Source organism: Thamnophis sirtalis, unplaced genomic scaffold, assembly GCF_051295495.1.
Source record: "Thamnophis sirtalis isolate CommonGarterSnake01/CBP01778 unplaced genomic scaffold, rThaSir2_p1.2 scaffold_3, whole genome shotgun sequence".
NCBI lineage: Eukaryota > Metazoa > Chordata > Lepidosauria > Squamata > Natricidae > Thamnophis > Thamnophis sirtalis.
Genome location: NW_028261383.1, coordinates 144,193,450 through 144,212,847, shown reverse-complemented (window position 1 = coordinate 144,212,847; position 19,398 = coordinate 144,193,450). Strand labels below are relative to the sequence as shown.

General features: G+C 40.1%; 1 protein-coding gene across 3 annotated transcripts in view; it reads left to right on the top strand.

The window, feature by feature from the left end:
* Positions 1–19,398, top strand: part of RAB11FIP4 (RAB11 family interacting protein 4) — a 216,796-nt gene that overhangs the window by 181,326 nt on the left and 16,072 nt on the right. For all 3 annotated transcript variants that reach the window (XM_087710324.1, XM_087710325.1, XM_087710326.1), the window contains 7 exons: positions 4,852–5,072; positions 10,285–10,473; positions 12,318–12,452; positions 15,329–15,364; positions 17,036–17,135; positions 17,559–17,662; positions 18,739–18,879. In XM_087710324.1, the coding sequence (XP_087566450.1) occupies positions 4,852–5,072; positions 10,285–10,473; positions 12,318–12,452; positions 15,329–15,364; positions 17,036–17,135; positions 17,559–17,662; positions 18,739–18,879 (926 nt within the window). The remainder of the gene's footprint in view (positions 1–4,851; positions 5,073–10,284; positions 10,474–12,317; positions 12,453–15,328; positions 15,365–17,035; positions 17,136–17,558; positions 17,663–18,738; positions 18,880–19,398) is intronic.

Here is a 19,398-nt window from a genome sequence, read left to right as displayed (position 1 = left end):
TGTGTGTGTGTATATATATATATATATATATATATATATATATATGAAAGAACAAGAGGGAGGTTTAGAAACTGAAGGGCGGTAATATAAGGTATGTGTAAAAATATGAAACAATGAAAATGAAATGTAATGTAATACTATTATGTCTATTTGTATCAAAATGTATAATAGCCAGGTATATTGTATAATAGTCATGCATTCATATGTATAAATAATATAAAATAAAAAAAACTTGATGTGTGGGGAGGAAGGAGACAATGGCAAAAAAAAAAACGCTTTCAAAAAAACTTGCTAAGAAAAGTGCAGGGACTAGTCCAGGCAGTTGCCAGGAGTCAAAATGGATGTGAAGGCACACAGCTTTATGCTTTTCCCAATGTAATTAGTGAATTTAAACTTAAATTTTTATATCTTAAACTTATATACCGCTTCATAGTGCTTTTACAGCCCTATCTAAGCAGTTTACAGAGTTAGCCTATTGCCCCCAACAATCTGAATCATCATTTTACCCACCTTGGAAGGATGGAAAGACGAGTAAACCTTGAGCCGGTGAGGATCAAACTGCTGGAGTGAGCAGTGAGTTAGCCTGCAATACTGCATTCCAACAAGGGCTTAAGTACTGTATTACACTTAGTCTGAGGAAGCCAAGAGTTGAGTCCAGCACCTAGCTATGCAACTCACTGGGTAGCTCAAACTGTCTCACAGGATTTTTATGAGAATAATAAGATGAGGAGAGCCCTCATTGTTTGCACAACCAGAGGAAGAATGCGACCAACATAATAAATAGTTGCAACAGCTCTCACTCCAAGTACCTGGCTGAGGTGACACATCATGCTTACTTGGGATTAACCATGGTTCACTAAGCAAGCACTAATGTCTTTTTAAAAAAAATATTATTTTCAGTATTTTTCCAGTGCTAATAATTTTAAGGTATTATATTTGGAACAGAACATTTCAGTATATATCATATTCCTAATGATGCTATTGCATCTATCTACCCAGCCTATCAGAGCAAGAAAATGGGGCATGTTGCAGATCGATCTATTTTTTATTTAGCATATGATGAGTACATTACAAAGTAGTAACTATCCAACTATCAAGGAAGTACATTTGGTGGCACCTATAAAAAGGGCCTCCAGTGTGGTGGCTTCCTCCCTTCGAAACATCATTCCCCCAGAGATAAGATTGGCCCCCAGTTTCTTGCGTCTCTGCAGAAAAGGCAGACATTAATTCGTCAGCGAATTTGGAGAACCATTCGGAGCTGATTAAGTGGCTTATCTGATTGTATTGCCACTGCGGCAGAATGGGACAGTTTGTGGGTGGGTGTGTTAAAACTGGATTTTTAACTTCGGATGTTTACATAATAATAGGTTTACCCAAAATATTACAGTATTTAGTAATTTTATTTGCAATTCCTTTCCAATAATTCCCACAGTAGAATTCTTCTGTTTACAGCATCCCACACTTGATCCAAAATTTTGTTGAGTTTCCAGTACCCCCCAAAATGCAACTTGGTTGTCACTACAGATAAGAACCATTGGCATTAAGCTAGGATTCTACATGCCCAGATGTGTATTGTATCATTTTATGCTATTAGATACTAAATGCAATTGCTGATTTAATATCCATTCTCTTGGATAGCAAATTTTGGAGTTCTTCCATCTTCTTTAATAACCCTAAAATTTTGCTGTTTAAGGACAATCAGGCCATTTCATTATTAATTCTAGTTCTGTGTTTCTCAACCTTGACAACTTGAAGAGATGTGAACTTCAATTTTCCGTATTCTAGCTAGCATATTATTTGGGGAATTCTGAGAACTGAAGTCTACTTATCTTGACTTATCCACTTATAAGTAAAATCCATTTACTTATCCTCTTTTATGACACTTCCATTTCTAATGGTTCAGTCGTAATTACCCTTTTCTCTCATGGGTCTTAGCCTGATTCATGATATCCACCTCCCAATCTTTGTTAAAAGTTCTTTTGTTATCTTCTGTTTCTTCTAAGCAAGTTAGGGCTCTATCAAAATTTCTCACAAAAGGTTCTTGAGTAAATTATATTTAAGGATCATCTTCTTCCTTGATTACTAGGAGGAAAATAATCCAATGTTGATTTGACAAAAATACAACAACATCCTTCTCAGAGCATATAATTAACATGTGGGATTCATTGCCACTGGCTACTTTCTTGGATGATTCAATCCAGGACTGGAGAAATTTATGGAGGCCAGTTCTGTTAAGGGCTGTTAAGTCTTGAAAATTCTATATTACCACTAGGTTGCCTCCAATACTAGTTACAGAGGGAAAATTGGAGGAGATAAGTATGTCTGCAAGTCCTTTTTTTTTTAATGGAGATTTTCATATTTTTTTTAACATTTAAGGAATAAAGTAACTGCATGTAAGAAAAAAAGAAGAAAATGAATAAGGGCATAAGGGAAGGAAAACAAAATGTCATAAATAAGTATACAATTATCATAAATTTTAAATATTATTTCCTTATTTTGTTGATTAAATAATTAAATTGAATATATAAAACTACATTCCTCATCTTTACACATTGAAAAACAATACAAGCTCTAAACATTAATATTTGTATGGGTATCACCGCTATTTTATCATTACCTAAAATAAAATCTATACCACCCAGAGTTCCTCTGTGAGGGAGATGGGCAGTCCTTAAATATGATAAAGCAAATAAGCAAACAAATGTGCATCTTATAAAAAAAGAACAATGAAAAATAGATAGCAAAAACAATAGGTAAAAACGGTATTAACTTCCAGATTCCCTCGCATTGTACCCAACTGGAGATTACCTATATTTATAAACAAATTTGCTTCTGATTATTATTTTACATTAAATATTTTTCCCTTTAAAAACTGTACTGCACTTGGTATGTCTTTTTGGGTAGAAGTACCTCAGAAGCATCTGGTTGGCCACTGTGAAAAACTAAGATGGCCTTTTGGTATGATCCAGCTAGGCTATTCTTATGTTCTTGTGTGTTTCTTTTTTATTGCTTTGTTCACATAATCCCCCCTCCCCTAAGAGTTGATATTTTTTCTTATAATTCTATCAACCTCTACGATTGGCAGTATTTCTTTCTAATCTTTGGCATACATTTGAACCTGAATAAAAATGTGTTTATTCCTTCAAACCAATTTTGCCTATTTTAATGTTTTAGATGTAACCTCGTATTAATGGTTTTGTTGATAGTCTGCCTGGGAAATGGTCAGATAAGAACTTGCTGCCAAGCAGTTTGTTACAGTATGTTTTGAAACTTAAGTACAAGCGATGCTCATTTTATCACGTTTAACTTGTGTGGGAAATCCACTAGGACTTAAGTGCATTCTGAAGCATGTAAAATCTGAAATGAAAAACTTTTAGTAGTAAGATTAGATCGATGTAGATTTATGTAGACACAAATACGCACACTGACTATACTTACAGATAGTCCTTGTTTAGTGACTGCCTTGAATAGCGATTATTTGCATTTATGATAGTGATGAAAAGTAACTTTGCAATCAATCCCCACATTTACGACTTTTGCAGACATGAAAAGCAAAGCTGAAGTAATATTGTAAGCACAGCCAGGATTACACTCAGTGGCTGCTTCGCTTAACAACTGAGTTGTTGGTCCCAAATGTGATCACTGAACAAGGACTATAGCTTCATTAATTATATCTGAGTACATGTTTGGCGTACTGTGGGAATAACGTAGCCTAATATCTGAAAATGTCAGGTTGGCAGAATCCTTTTTTAGTGCATACTTCCAATATCAGAAGTGAGAGAAAAAGAGCTGAACAGTTCAGTCCTATTTAGTTTACACAGAAATAATCCTGATAAGCTCCAGTGGGAGTTTGCGTTAAGAAGGTTTAAAGGCTTACAGCCTTCTACCCAAAGCAGAACCTGACTTGATGACACCTAACTGACTAATGAAGAAGGGGGGAAATGCTGTCACTGCATATCTTTTCTTCACTCCCTTTCTGAATAGAAAAGTAAATAAAAAAGGGAAGTCCCCATAGATCCATTTTGGGAAGATTTGTTGGGTTTTGAGGGACAGAAGCACCTATTGTAACCCTTAAAATATTTTACTATCTAAAAAAGGGAAATGTCAACAGTTTTGAAACATGATTGTTTTCTTAAGTCTATGCAAAGCTCAGTAAACCTATCTAGAGGTGGGTTTCATAGACGTTTACCACTGGTTCTCATCGTGCACACTCGCTTTGCAAGCATAAGCACCCGCCGCACATGTGCTTTGGTCGCACGCACAGCTTGTGCACATGTACATGGCTTTGACAATATGGCTAAAGAGGACAACATAGAGCCTGGGCGGATGGGCAGACCTGCCCACAGGTTGCCACTACTGATTCACCCACACCAATCTGAACTGGTTGAATACCACCTCTGAACCTATCTTGCTGGTCAAACCCACTTGCATTTTAAAAAAACCAAGAGAAAAGAGTGCTAAACCTACATGGGATTGAATAAGTGGGGTGGGAGGCATACTTTTCATCCTGATAGAGAGCTCTGTAAAGCTTTTAAAAGATGAAGATCAGGAAACTGGAGAATTGGCAGTTCTGCTGGGCAAGTTTTACAAGTAATGGATTTAAAATCAAACCTCTAGGCTCTTTCTTTGACACAAGACTTGAAGTGACCTGTGAGGTTTGTAGAGTAATCTTGCCTTTCTGAAGAACTTGGGAATTGACCCTTCTGGTGTAATCCTGGATTTACAAGGTGTAAAAAACCAGAGGGTTGCAAAAAATAACATCTATCCCTCTCACTATTACTAAGTGCTCAGTCCTTGAGCAATCCCACACGCTTGCTGACTCTTCCCTTCTTGTTTATTTTCCTTTCCTAGGGCACTGAAACTCCAGAGAGTAACTACGGGGACCGTGAAAGTGGCTTCAGCGAATCAGATCTCTTTCCAGATGAAGACACCATGACCCTGGCCCAGCAGGAAGTCCACCATGAGTCTGATATGGACAGTGCCATTGAAAGCAACCACAGTACAGAAGCGTCTGTTGTGTGCAAGGTTGAGAAGGATGATGTGTTGAATGGCCTCTTCCTGCCTGGAAATAAGTGAGTACAAATACCATTGGAAAAGCTATTGGTTAAAAAAAAAAAAAACCTTCTAAAAAGCCTTCAGCTGTAGGCCAGGTCATTCCCCATAATAGGTATTGATGGATGCATCACTTCCACATTGTTGGCTACCAATGGCAGCACAGCTGATGAAAATGTCTTTTAGTTACAGCATATATAAAGGGGGCAAGAGAGAGAGAGAGAGACAGACAAACAGACGGGACACATCAATTTGCTAACTTCCACTCTTGGATTTTTGCTAACTTTTTGCATTACATTTGAGAGGATTGTTCTCCTTGGCCTTCGTTCTTAAATAAGGAATGAAAGCCTTTGTAGGAGTTGTCAAAGGACTAGTTCAAATAATTTGTGGATAGTGTTCCATCTGTGATGTAACAGAGAAACAGAGATAAATATAGAAGCAGCTCTGCTAGATAACATGGAGGACAGAACCAATAGTGACTAGGTAATTGGAAGCACAACATAGTGGTATAGATAGAGGCTGCAGATTGGCAGGAGCACTGTGATATAATTAAGTTCCTGCTTTTCAGATGCCTACAGTCCTTCAGCTACCCACAACTCCCTTGCTAGTGTCTTCCTGACCCAGTGCCCCTGGCAAACATGATGATGGTTGCTGCTTCTACTGATTTCTTGAAAAATCTATCCCTCTAGAGCAGTGTTTCTCAACCATACCAACTTTAAGATGGTGGATTTCAAGCTTAAGGCAGCTTAAATGGAAATCTTGAACAACTTTTCCCTCACCTACTTCATTCTAATTTAAATCCTACAATATTCTAACTCTGTGATTTCCCCATTGGCGGCTTGGGAATTCGGGAGTTGAAGTCCATCTTAAAGTTGCCAAGGTTGAGAAACATTGCTCTAGGGCAGGGGTGTCAAACTGACAGCCCAAGGCCAGATGCGTCACGTGCAGGCCACACCCACCCCAACTCCATGAAAAAATTCATCATCATGTGATGGCAACGTGACTCAACGAGTTTGACACCTGTGCTCTAGAGTCTTCTCGGTTAAGAAATCAAATACAAAAAAGAATCGTATACTGGATTTTGTACAGTGAGCTCTGTGGTTTTGGGGTTTTTCAGCTGCTTTAAGGCCTAATATTCATAGAGGCCTTGCAGAACAAAAGTGAAAGTGTATGATCTGTGACTTATTCTTAATGCGAGATTATTGAGTGACTGACCCAAAGCTCACCCCTTTGGCTTTCATCCTAAGACATAATTAGAACTCCTGGTTTCTAGCCTGGCACGCTAAATATTCTTTCTTCTCTGCACCACTCTTAACTGCTAGACCAAACTGGTTCCATGACAGCAAAATAATAGGTCAGGAATTGAGTTGACCAATAGTTCTTGTACTATACACATATGTATAACATGTGATTGCAGTGGTACTTCTACACCAGAATGTACAAAATAATGTTACTAATATTGGTCCTACCGTGTTTCCCCGAAAAGAACACCCAGTCTTATTTTCTTTTGACCCCTGAAAAAAAATGGCTAGGGCTTCTTTTTGAGTGGGTCTAATTATTGACTCACCTTGCCGCTGCAGCACCGATAGCCCCGCCCAGCAGGAGCATGCTGCCGGCCCACTTCTGCGGGCGCTTGCCACACTTGTATCTGTCACTCCCAGCCTCTGTTTTGCCATCGGAGCCTTCCAGAAAGCCCTCTGCAGCTGACAAACGGGCTCCAGATTGACATGCATGGTGCTCTCTGGCTTCCACTTCGCCATCAGAGGCCTTCCAGGAAGCCCTCTGCAACCAAGAAATGAGGTCTGGATTGACACGAGCTCTGGAGCTCTGTTATTGGCTGCAAAGGGCTTTCCAGAAGGCTCTGGGGGCAAAACAGAGGCCAGGGGGGACACGTGCGAGCAGTGGCAAGCGGCCGCAGAAGAAGTGGGCTGCAGAAGAAGTTGCCAAAGGAGAATATGAGGCAGGTGTCATGGTGTGTGAGGCCTGGTAAGTAGGGCAGCTCCACCATCTCCACCCTAGCTTTATTTTTATCTCTCCCTACTACCTGCACCCCGGAATGGACGGGGTCTTAATTAGGGCTAATTTTTGGTGTAGGGCTTAATTGGAGTGCATGCGTTCAAAAACATGATAGGGCTTCTTTTCAGGGTGGGTCTTGTTTTAGGGGAAACACGGTAGTTGCCTAACACTCCTGGTTGTGTTGACATGATAGCAAAAGACCCTTTGTGTAAGTATCCAAAAGCTGTATTGATATGCACCATAAGTTAGTGCAAAGCAACTGAAATCTGCTTTGATTGTGGAGGTGACCTGATTCGGTTCACTGAATCAGAAAGGCCACTGAGTTCATCTCATTGAAGCAATTTGGAAAGCTTTGAACTGCATCAGATCAAAGCTGAAGGAGACAGTTTCCCATCACTCTTTATTTCCCATCACTGCTTAAAATGTTTCTAAAGTGGCAGCTCCTAGATTACTATTCATGCAAAGCCACTTAGCCTGGACAACCTCCATCTAGATAGTCACTGTTGTACATCTTCTTTGTTGTAGGTTCTGTGTGTGTTTGCTCTGCTGCCATCGCTAAACCTCTTTTCTGGTTTGGAAATGATTTATGTCTAAAGCAGGGGTATCAAACTTGATTTCATTGAAGGGCACATCAGGGTTGTGTTTGACCTCAAAGGGACAGGATGGGTGTGGACAGGGTGGGCATGGCTAGCTCGATATTACTCCTGTCGGGGGCACCTGTGGTGGCTCAAGCACTCTGTCAGTGAAAACAGGCTCCTGAACTCTGTTTTTGGCTGTCACAGCCTCATGCAAGCACTCTGCTGGCGAAAATGGAGCTCCGCATGCGCACCGTGGGCCGGTCCTTTGCTGTTTTCAGGGTGGCGCTGTGGACCAGATCTAAGTACCCCCTGGGCAGGATCCGGCCCCTGGGTCCTGAGTTTGACACCCATGGTCTAAAGTAACATAAGGAAGTAGACTATGAGAAAGATCTGCTTGATGTTCCTTATTGGTTGGACATGATTGTTATAGTGAACTAGGTTTTTAAAAGCAGTTAAAGGTTAAATATATCAAGATTTTGTTACATTCTCCAAATCTGGAATCTTTCCATCTGTGAAGAACATTAAATATATACAGGTTTAGACTCTTGCCCCAAAAGTGATTATGTACTAAATGGAAGGATGCTTGTTCCCTGGTACTTTGAATGTTGCCTTTTTTCAGCATTTGAATTGGCTTTATCTAGAAGAGATGAACAAGACAATACAATTCAAAATGTGTTTAAAATAGAGTCAAAATTTTGGAGAAAAGACAAAGGCAAGTATTTAATTTAATAGTCAAGATAGCCATAAATAGATATATTCATTAAATGAGGGTATACACACATGCACCCAAACATTAGCGACAATGTAGGGATTTTAGAGAACTTTTAATTTGCTTAGTTGCTTATAATTCTTTTTTATTTTCCTATTTTCTAGAGATTTTTTTTCCATCAAGGAAGTTATAGGGTTTCTACCTTTTTTCTTTTTCTTTTGTCTTCACCACATAGCTTAGTTTATATATTTGTTTTTATAGTATATAGTTTTTATTATAATAGTGTAGTTATATTATCATTAATTTCACATATAGTGCTGCAAACTGCTGTGGGCTTTTCTTAAGCAAAGATAATGGTGATCTTGAAGTCTGATCCTTTATAAAGGATCAGAGCCTATTGCAGAACTTACGTATTTTTCGGAGTATAAGACACACCTTTTTCCCTCAAAAAAGGGGGTGAAAATCTGGGTGCGTCATACACTGAATACAGCATTTTTGGCTTCCTGAAACCCTGCCCCCTTTGCAAAAATGGACGTGCAGGGGGGTTTGGGAGGCTTGCAAAGTGCTCCTGAGGGCTGGGGAGGGCAAAACTCAGCTCCACCGTGGATGCACGCATACCTCCTGCTGGCCAGCTGATTTTTGGGTCCCTGCCGCGAATGTGGGAGATGCACATGTATGAGTGGGGGTGGGGGGATCATGCGTGCATGTGCAGGGTGGGGGGTTATGGCGGGGTTGGGGGGGAGCATGGGACAGTACAGAAATCCCCGTGCCCCAGGAGGTTCAGGGAGGCCTGCTAGCCCAAAGCGGGGCGCAGGGGAGTGTCATGCGCATGCATGGGGGAGGGAGTCACACGCATGCATGGGGGGCACATTGCATTATGGATGTGGGCACATGTCTGTGTGCTATTGCGCACACGCGATGACGGCACGCAAGGAGAAAAAGGTTAATCATCACTGACCTAGTTCAATGTGCAAACTGTGGAGTCTTCTACCTTATGTAAATATGTATTCTATTAATCTTTCCTTGCATTTCTCTTTCATTTAAAAGAACCTAGTAGTATTTGATAGCTGGATGCACTTAGGTTTGTTAGGATCAAAAGCTGAATTGGTCTAAAGGGGATTACATATTAAGAGTCTATTTTCTCCTTCCTCTGACAGGAAAAATTGCTGTGGCATCTTTGTGTGAATAGGTTGTTATGTATGTCTATCTCGTATATTTGTATCCTGGCGTTTGTGCATTTGCTGACCTGTTCATTTTGAGCCAGTGAATCTCACACACACACACACACACACACACACACACACACACACACACACACACACACCAAAGGCTGCCTACCCCAGTATAGAACTCCTTCTATTAAGAATGATGTGAGCTTCCCCATGAAGATGGAGACAACTGCTAAGGAAAATGTGAAGCATTTGTGGGAAGGAGAGATTGGCAGGGAAGAATACATTTCAGCAAGTTCCAGGAACTCATAATTATGTCTATATGAATCACAATGCTGTATATATTAGGAATGTGTGCAGTATTTGTAATTATGCAGAGTTCTTTGATGAGTTTAAACATTTAGTCCATAGCAAACTACTTCTGTATTATTGCCAAGCAAATTACATAGATGTGTCTATAAAGACACCGAGAAGAGACTATATATTTATGGTATAAAAATTGTTTATAGCAATGTCACTCTGCATTAGACAAGTGACCCAAAAAATAAGGAGGAGGAATGAGTTTTATGTGTTTCCTTCTTTTGGAATTCAAGAACCGAATTGTCTTGTGTTTTAGCTTGCTGTTTTAACATTTCTCTGCCAGTTTGAGCCCATCTTCTCAAAGTGATGTCCTCTGATTTTTGGAAACATTTTGTAGTTTGAAGGTAGAAAGCTTAATGTTAGGATTGTGTCATGATGTTTTCTTTCTTTTTCCTCCAAGATCAAATCTGCTGAATCCTGCATCTTCTGACCTTTCCACCTATTCCACTGCATCTCTGATCAGTAATGAAGAACAGTTTGAAGACTATGGAGAAGGAGATGATGTAGACTTCACCCCCAGCAGTCCTTGTCTTGATGATGAAAGCAGGACACATGCGTATTCTGACCTTGGCTCATCTGTTTCTTCCAGGTTGGCTACTTTAATAGATGCTATGCCTCACTTTAGGTTGGAGGTGGAGAAAGGACGTAGGAAGATAACCACAACTTTATCAGTTGCTTTGCTGTTCATGAATACTAACTCCACCTTTTTCCTCTTCCTTCTTTTGGCAGAAACATTGCAATTGTCTTGTTCAAATTCCAAGACAGTAAATTGGAAATGTTGTGTCTTATCTAATTTTAATAACTATCTAATAACCAGGCATTGTCCCGGTATTTATTTATTGTAATCCTGTCTAATACAGGATTATTTCTAAAGTTGGATTTTCCCCCTTTACCAGAGGGAGCCCCCTTGTGGAGTACTGTGAAGCCGTTACCATGGCAACTTCACTTTGCTGTACAGTAGAAGCCATTTTACGGCAGTACGGTAGAAGGCACAACAGGCTATATCTTAACAGAACACCCCTCTAAGGGATGTTAGGGGTGTCTTACCACCACAGTACTTGTTTCCAGAGAGTAAGTAATCTCTGTACCAAGTTTGGTTGAAATTGCTTGAGGCGTTCCAGAGTTATGTTGGAACATATACAGACACATAAAGTCATATATATATATATATATATATATATATATATATATATATATATATATATATATATATATATATATATATATATATATATATATATATATATACTACTACTACTACTAACAACACAACAACAACAAGAACAATAATAATATTGCAGGTTGGCATGGAAAATACTTTCATATGTATGATTTTCAATGAAAGACACTAATGGAAAGTCTGAATAGCAAGATAATTCAGTATGGAATCTTTAGTCTTGTTAAAGTATTGGAAATTGTTATTGCTTATGTGGAAATTTGTACAGTATTTTTTTCCTCAGGTTCACCAGATAAATTGGATTAACAATGTATGGGTAGTCAAAAGCAGGAATTAGCTACCTCAGAGCCTGCAAGGATATGAGACTCCTAGGCTTCCCAGAGACAAAAGATGCAACTATAACTCCCCCTACCCCTTTACTCCAGCTGTCTTCAATTGGTGCTGGGTGAGGAAAGTGCTCAACACCAGATCTCTCTCATTATTAAGGGCTGGGGGAGGTGGGCAGCTGAAGGGTTTGTCTGAGGATGTAGAACAGGGGTATCAAACTGATGGTCTGTGGATGGGATGTATCACACACAGGCCACGTCCACCCAAGCTCCACAGATGGGAAAAACATGAAACATCACGTGACACAGCGAGTTTCAACTCCCAGAAGTCCACATGTCTTGAAGTGGCCAAGACTGAGAAAGACTGATCTAGAAAGCTCTACTCATGCCTGTGAGCAGAACTGACATTGAGAAAAATAGTGGCAAGTCAAAGCCATTCTTCCTCCTTCCGTATGGAGGACAGTTTAGTTTTCACAATATTTTTCTTCCCATTTTTTCCTCCTGAGAGAGAATTGATGTAGTGAAGGAAGTGGGTTGTTCCCAGAGGCTGGCTACCTGGATAATCTTCCTTAAAGGAATATCACCACTATTAATTCTGAAGTGCACTTAAAAAAACTGATATAAATAATAACAGTTTAATTGATAATCACTATATGCTTGAAGAGAGATATTTTGGTTGCAAGTCTTCCCTTTGGATTAAGGGAATGTATATAGAATATGTAGCATAGACATCAGGAGCATTCTGAGAGTAAGGAAATGCCTGTAAATCTTTGAATAATGGGATTTTAAAAAGCAACTTCTCTATTTATGGCTGTAAGGAGCAATACACAGAGTTTCATGTGAAAATAGAACAAAAACAACCAGAACTTAGCTTGACCCCATAATGCCTGTAGGATCTAATTTAGTAGCTCGCTGTCTTTCTACCAACAGTGCTGGTCAGACCCCACGGAAAATGAGGCATATCTATAACAGTGAGCTCTTAGATGTCTACTGCACCCAGTGCTGCAAGAAAATCAACCTCCTTAATGATCTGGAAGCCAGACTGAAAAACCTAAAAGCCAACAGGTGAGTAAACCCAATGAAACTTCACTGAGAATCTGCTGAAAAGAATTTTAGGAATGAGTATATACAGCTATCTCTGGTTTGTTTGTTTGTTTAGTGAAACAAGCTTTGCCAGGGTAAGATAACAGATTATTTTATTGTTACAGGACTACACACACTTTCATGATAGTTAGTCTCATTAAATCTAATTGTCCTTGCTTCTAAGTAGACATTGTAGAGTCAAGCCTTTTCACTGAATGCTTTGCATCGCAGTGAGATCTCAGTTTTAAGGCCCTTTTGAGAGACACTCAGTAGAAGTTGGTTATTCACTTTATAATTTAGTAAGCAAAATCTATTTCTTGCTGTTAAAAGGATGGGCTCTTTTGAAAGGATACTTTTTTATCACTGAGTAAAGCACTAGTGCCTCAACAGTTTTGAGAAATAAACCAGTATATCTAGCCAATCAAAAGTTGGCCTTATTGATTTGATTCAAGCTTTGGGGTTTCTGAATATATGTAGTCTACAGTACATACATGTGTATCAATGGCTACATACATGTGTGTTCTCAGCTACTGTGTTTGCGTAAGGCAGGGGTTGGCAACCTTAAACACTCAAAGAGCCACAAAGGTCTTAACCAGAAGTCCCCTATTCAATTCTGGAGGCAACTGAAAGTCCCATTTCCTCACCATAGAGTCCCCTCCTAGCACAGCATATTTTTCCTCTACCTGTCCTAACCAAAAGCCTTATCAATTGTGGAGCTGACCAGAAAACCCACACCTTGCCATAGAGTCTCCTCATGATGCGCTCTGCTCTTCCTCCCCCCCAAAACCCCCAGAAGCTCCTCTCAAAATTGTGACAAAATTGGTGACAGGGAGCCGCAGCAGAGGATAAAAGAACCACATGTGGCTCCAGAGCTATGGGTTGCTGACCCCTGGTGTAAGGTGTCAGCTTCTTATCCCCACACTGAATACTGCCAAAGACTTAAGTTGAAGCTCAGTTACTTTATACTGTACTTAATGCTGGAACAACACTAAAAAGACTGGTGTTTACTGCGGCACTGAAAAATGAGTCACTATTTGCTATTTCTGTTAAGGACAGTATCCTCCTCCCACATGCTTTATGTGAATATAGAGTGATTGGTCTTTTTCCCCTCATCCATGTAATTGTAACAGCCTTTCAAATAGTTAATAGGAAGGAACATGACAGAACGATAGGTTTTATCTGTCTTTTCTCTCTTTCTTGTGCATAGAAATTCCAGTTTCAGTCCATGACTAAGTTTAGGGAAAACTGTAAGATTTTGTGCCTTGGGATGAGACTGCCATTATTGATATGATTTCACCATTTGCACTTTTTTATACCTATCTTATGCTCAGTCATTGGACAGTAACCAGAGTTTCTGTGCTCCCCTGAATTTCAATTATTACCATAAGGAATTCAGTCTGAGCCTGGAAGATTCTGCTTATTTGAGATTCTCTCTGATCATTTATTGACAGAAAAAACATTACTTTTTCCCCCATAGTGGAGCAGAGTCTGCATTGTTCGCTCTTTTTCTTCCATTTTATACTGAAGTTTATTTTAATAATTGTTCTGTTACTGTTCCTTTGCCACCAACCTATGAATAATGATGCCATTCTCACCATTATTCTCAGTTCCATCAAATAATAACCTTCCAAATGTTGTTTTTAATGTATATGTGTATTCATATTTCATATTTCTTAACCACCCTTCTTCCTCAGTTTTTATCTTGCACCCATATTTCTATCCAAAAGAACAGTGAACTAGGTAGCTAACAATAACAAAAATGAGAATAAAAGAAGAATACAATGATAAAATGCACACCTCAATAATAAAAAAAAAATCCTTGAATTAAAGAAAGATTCCAAACCTCTTTTGGCAGTTTTAATTTCCCATTTCAGAAATCAGTAATTCAATTTTTTAAAATCACCATGGAGCTATGTGTAACAGATTTAAAATATAAAAAGTTGCTCTCTTATTGTTTAGTGCCTTTCAATGATGAATTTTATTCCGTTGATCATTTTTAAAAAAGTTGCTTTGCACATTAAATATCGAAGTCATTGCTATATGTTACGATGATGTTAATGTTAATAGCTTTAAAATGGAATAAAATTCATGGAGGATAAAATCATCCATGATGATCAGTTATGAGGGCAACATGTTTTCTTCGGAAGCAAAAATATAATGACTCTTGACTGCCAAAAACTGGGAAGCAAGAGTGGCAGGAAACTAGTGAAGTGATGTTTGTTAGCTTCCAGAAAAACCTGGAAAGGCACAGGATGCTGGATTAGATACACATTTGGTCTGATCAGGCAAAACCCCATAGATACAGCACAATCAATCTATACTGCATCTTGAACTTACCCAGTAGCTACCTGTTCTCAAAATGGACAATGAGGGAAACTGAACAGGGTGCAGCTCTACACAACATGCCACTTGGGATCTACTCCCAAGATTGCCTTGCATTTTGGGGGCATTTTAAAGGGTTTTAAATGATTTCAAGGGTGCCACCCCATTTTTATCTCCTCCAAAATCAAAAACTGAACCAAAAAGGGGTCGGTCACATCACTTCTGATGTGCTATGAAAGCATCACTAGATGGCCTTCTTCATCCTTTCACGAGGTCTGGAAGCCAAGTGATAATCCTTTAAATGCGGCTTACCTTAGCCTGAGGTAAAAAGGGTCTAATTATGAGCAGATAACTGTGGTGCAGGCCTCCATACCTGGTTCAGGAGCCTATCCACCAAATTCTGTGAGCTTGCTGCCTAACATGAAGTTTTGAGGTTGTAGTTTTATTATGTTTTAATAACTCAGCAATATTGCAGAATTATTGGAATGGGAACATTTATGGCAATTAAATGTCCTGCATCTTTTTTTTTATTCCAGCCCAAACAGAAAGATCTCTAGTACAGCTTTTGGCAGGTAAGGGGCATGGTAGATTATTATCAAATCTAATCGTTTACAGCTGCATGGGGAAGAAGGAGCCACATGGTTTGAATAATGTCTAAATTCAATTGTATCAGGGCGCTTTTTGTAAAGGCAACCTTTTTCTGTCTCAAGGTACTTCCTCAGTCTCTTGTATCAGAACTAAAATGGCAGAAACTAAGCCATTCAGTTTTTTGTGTTCTTTGAGATGTTGCCTGGGGAAGGGGGTGGGGAAGAATCCTCTCTTTGAGGACTAACAAATTTCTCAGTGAATAGATAAACAGTTAAGATACAGGACAGATATGATTCAATTATCTTGATTTTGCATTTGCCAAGGTTTTCTTTCACTTCCACTGCAAAAGTGGGCAGAATGCAGTGAATGGGGCCGCACCAGGATAGCCATAATCTCAGAACAGCCAGCTTGGTCTAGTGCAGCAATAGCGAACCTCTTTTGGCTCACATGCCATAAGGGGGAGAGCGCAGGGGGGTCTTGCGCGGGTGTGCCGCACCCATAATACAATGTGCGACCCCCCCTCAGTGAGCATGTGTGTATGAGAGGCGTTCCCCCCAATTTTGCATCCTTTTTTTGCCCTCCCCAGGCTTCAGAGGCTTTATAGGAGTCTGGGGAGGGCGAAAACAGCCTCCTCTGCTCCTAAGTCACTTCCGATTTGCTCTTAGGGCTGGTTTAAGCTCTCCGGAGGCATCAGGGAAGTTCCGGAGGGCCTCGGGAGGGTGGGCTGGGGGGGGCGAAAAATGGCTTTTAAAAATGTTGAACTCAGCTGGCTAGCACGTGCATGCGCGCGCTGACCAGCTGACATGGTAACGCCTCGCGCCTGACAAATGGCTCCGCGTGCCACCTGTGGCACGTGTGCCATAGGTTTGCCATCCTGGGTCTATTGCTTAAGGCACCAGACTAGAAAGTGGGAGACTGTGAGTTCAAGTTTTGCCTTAAGCATGAAAGCCAGCTGGGAGACCTTGGGCCAGTCACTCTCTGCAAGTTCATGTCTTTGCCCTTATTTTAAAAAGTCATTTTAGAATTAATATACAGGAGTGGGCTGCTATGGATTCGCCCGGGTTCAGGAGAACCTGTAGCTAACGTATAGCTAACGTTCTGGCTGATTCGGAGACGCTCCAAATCCCACCCCTGGCTGGCCCCTCCCCTCCCTCCTGCCCCTCACAGGAGTCTCCACGTGGTCTGTTTTGCATGTGAAGTAAATTCAGGGCCTGCATAGAGGCTCAGGGAGGGTGGGAAAGGGCCCTCCCAGAAGTTCCAGAGGGCCTCCAGAAGCTGAGGGAAGCAGTTTTCACCCTCCCAGAGGCTTGATGAAAACCTCCAGAGCCTGGGGAATGCGAAGCCGCCCTGCCGTGGTGCAGGAGGCTGACTAGACCACGCCCACCCAGCAATTGGGCAGAGAACCCATTGCTGAAATTTTTGAAGCCCACCCCTGTTAATATTTAATATTAAATATTTGCATTGGATATATTTGCATTTTCTCCATGTTGTTTGTCAACACTGGAAGCTCCCCTCTCCCCCGAATTACAGAGTTGAAAAGGCCATTCAGGCTACTCCATCCCACCAAATACAGAAATCCCAGTTAAACCGTGTTCTGAAATCCCTTTTCCAACAGGTGCTTTCCAAAGAGTTTTAATCTTTTCTTGTCTTTACAGGCAGCTTTTCCACAACAGCAACTTCAGCAGTAGTAACGGCAGCACAGAGGACTTATTCAGAGACAGCATAGATTCATGTGACAATGATATCACCGAAAAGGTAAGCTGTTTCTTCATTCCCACTGAAGAAAAAACAACACTGAGGAATTGGTTGATGTACAAAAGAGGAAGAATGAAGGCTTTTTCCAGATGTTTGACACGCCATGCCCAAAAAGGTTTGCTAGCACCGACCTAGATCAATACAAAAATTCTGAGATCTGCAGCTGCAGCAGCAGATATTTGAATCATTGAATTATCTGGTGAGGAAGTCTGGGAAGTCTGTACTTGTAAAATCTGGGCTTAATTTATATGAAAACTGATAAGTGATTTAATTAGATCAAAGACAGGAGAATGGAAGAATTAGGCAGTTTGTCTAGAAAGATAGTTTGATAGTAAAAGAATGGATAAGATCCATTCTGACTTCATTCTCCTCTACTCAATTACCCAGGGGCTTAGTCAGCTTACATTCTATTTTCTTTTGTAGGTGACTTACTTAGAAAAAAAAGTGTCAGAGCTGGAAAATGATACCGTAACAAATGGGGACCTGAAGAGCAAATTGAAGCAGGAGAATACACAGCTAGTTCACAGGTAATTTAATCTGCTACCTACTACGTCCTTTTGCAAGTTTGCAGAAACGGGGAGCTCTCATTAGAATTCTTCAGTCTTAACTTATTTCCCATCTGCTTTCGAAAATGAAAAAGTTTCTGACGAATGGGAATTGCTTTAAAAACGGGGTAATGTTATACAGGTAGTCGTTGACATACAACTGTAGTTGAGCCCAACATTTCTCTTGTTAAGCGAGACAGTTAAGTGAATTTTGCCCTATTTTAAGACCTTATTTGCCCCAGTTGTTGTGAATCCCTGCAGTGAATTTAGTAACTTGGTTATTAAGTGCACCTGGCTTCCCCATTGACTTTGCTTGTAGAAGGTTGCAAAAGATGATCATGTGACCCCAGGACAATGCAAACGTCATAAATATGGATCAGTTGCCAAGTGCCTCAATTTTGATCGTGACCGCAGTGACGCTATGCAACAATCATACATATGAAAAATAGTCATAAATCACTTTTTCAATGCCGTTGTAACTTTGAGTCACTAAACGAATTGTTGTAAATCAAGGACTACTGGTGAGAAAGTCTCCTTCAATAATGTTTTCCTTGGCCCTCTGGATTAACAGAGCAAGGTGCTCTTGGTAAAGTGAATATGAATTGTGGTGGACAAAAGAAGCATTATTTTATTTTTTCCATCCAAAAAAGAGAAGGATATTTTCTAAATATAGTAGTTTAATGTGTCAAACATTATATCAGGTGAGTGTTTTACATTGGGGGAGTGGGACAATTTAGAACTGGGGGACTTCTAGAGCCTTGCAAGAGGTCTCAAGTGATGTAATGATGTCACCAGAAGAGATAGAACTAAATGTTTTTGGACTGTTGTTTTAGAGGCTTGGGAATGGGAGGACGTGACACATTATTTGCAGAAATGTTAATAAATGGAGTATCATAAATGCGCTCAGCAAGGGACTGTCTCTGGGACAGCAGACTGGAGAAGGCCATATAAAAAGAAAACCACCTTTGTAGGAAATGCTGAATCCAGTGGATAGCTAACATAATTCAGATATGTTGCTACCAAACTGAATGAAATCTATGTGGCTTCAATTACACCAGAGTGCATGAGTTAGAAGAACTGCTGAAAGACCAGGAGACTTCAGCTCAGCAGACCCTGGAAGAAGAGATCAAGAGGCACAGAGAAGCCTACAGCAAATATGAGAAGGAGAAGAGCACGGAGATTGAGCTGCTAAACACACGGTAACAGCCCACTATTGTTTTTAAACTGCCAATGGCTTTGTCTCGAAGTGGTCAGAATGCTTCTTGATTTTTCTCCCCATTTCAGATTAAGAGTGGTTCCACATGTGCATTTTGCCATGGTTTCTCTCTTTTGTCATGCAGTGGCTGAAAAGCCCACTGTTCCTATCTAGATACTCAAAGGCAATAATTCTATTTATCAAATATACATAGCCACTCATCTTCACAAAGGTGATTCTGTGCAGTATACAATAAAATCAGTTCAAAAACAATTCAACATAAATATAACTATGACTACAGAGGAATGGGAGAGACTCAGTGTATATGTATATGTTTCCCATCTCACGATCGATGCTGCCCATTTTATTAATCCTAAACTATATCTGATGCTATCCATCGAAATAATCCTAAACTATACAGACTCTCATTGGGTTTTCCAGTTTACTACAGGAGTATCATCACATGTTCATTTCCTCTGGGTACTCTTATTTCTGGGGATGGCTGGGATGGCTGGGAAGCAAG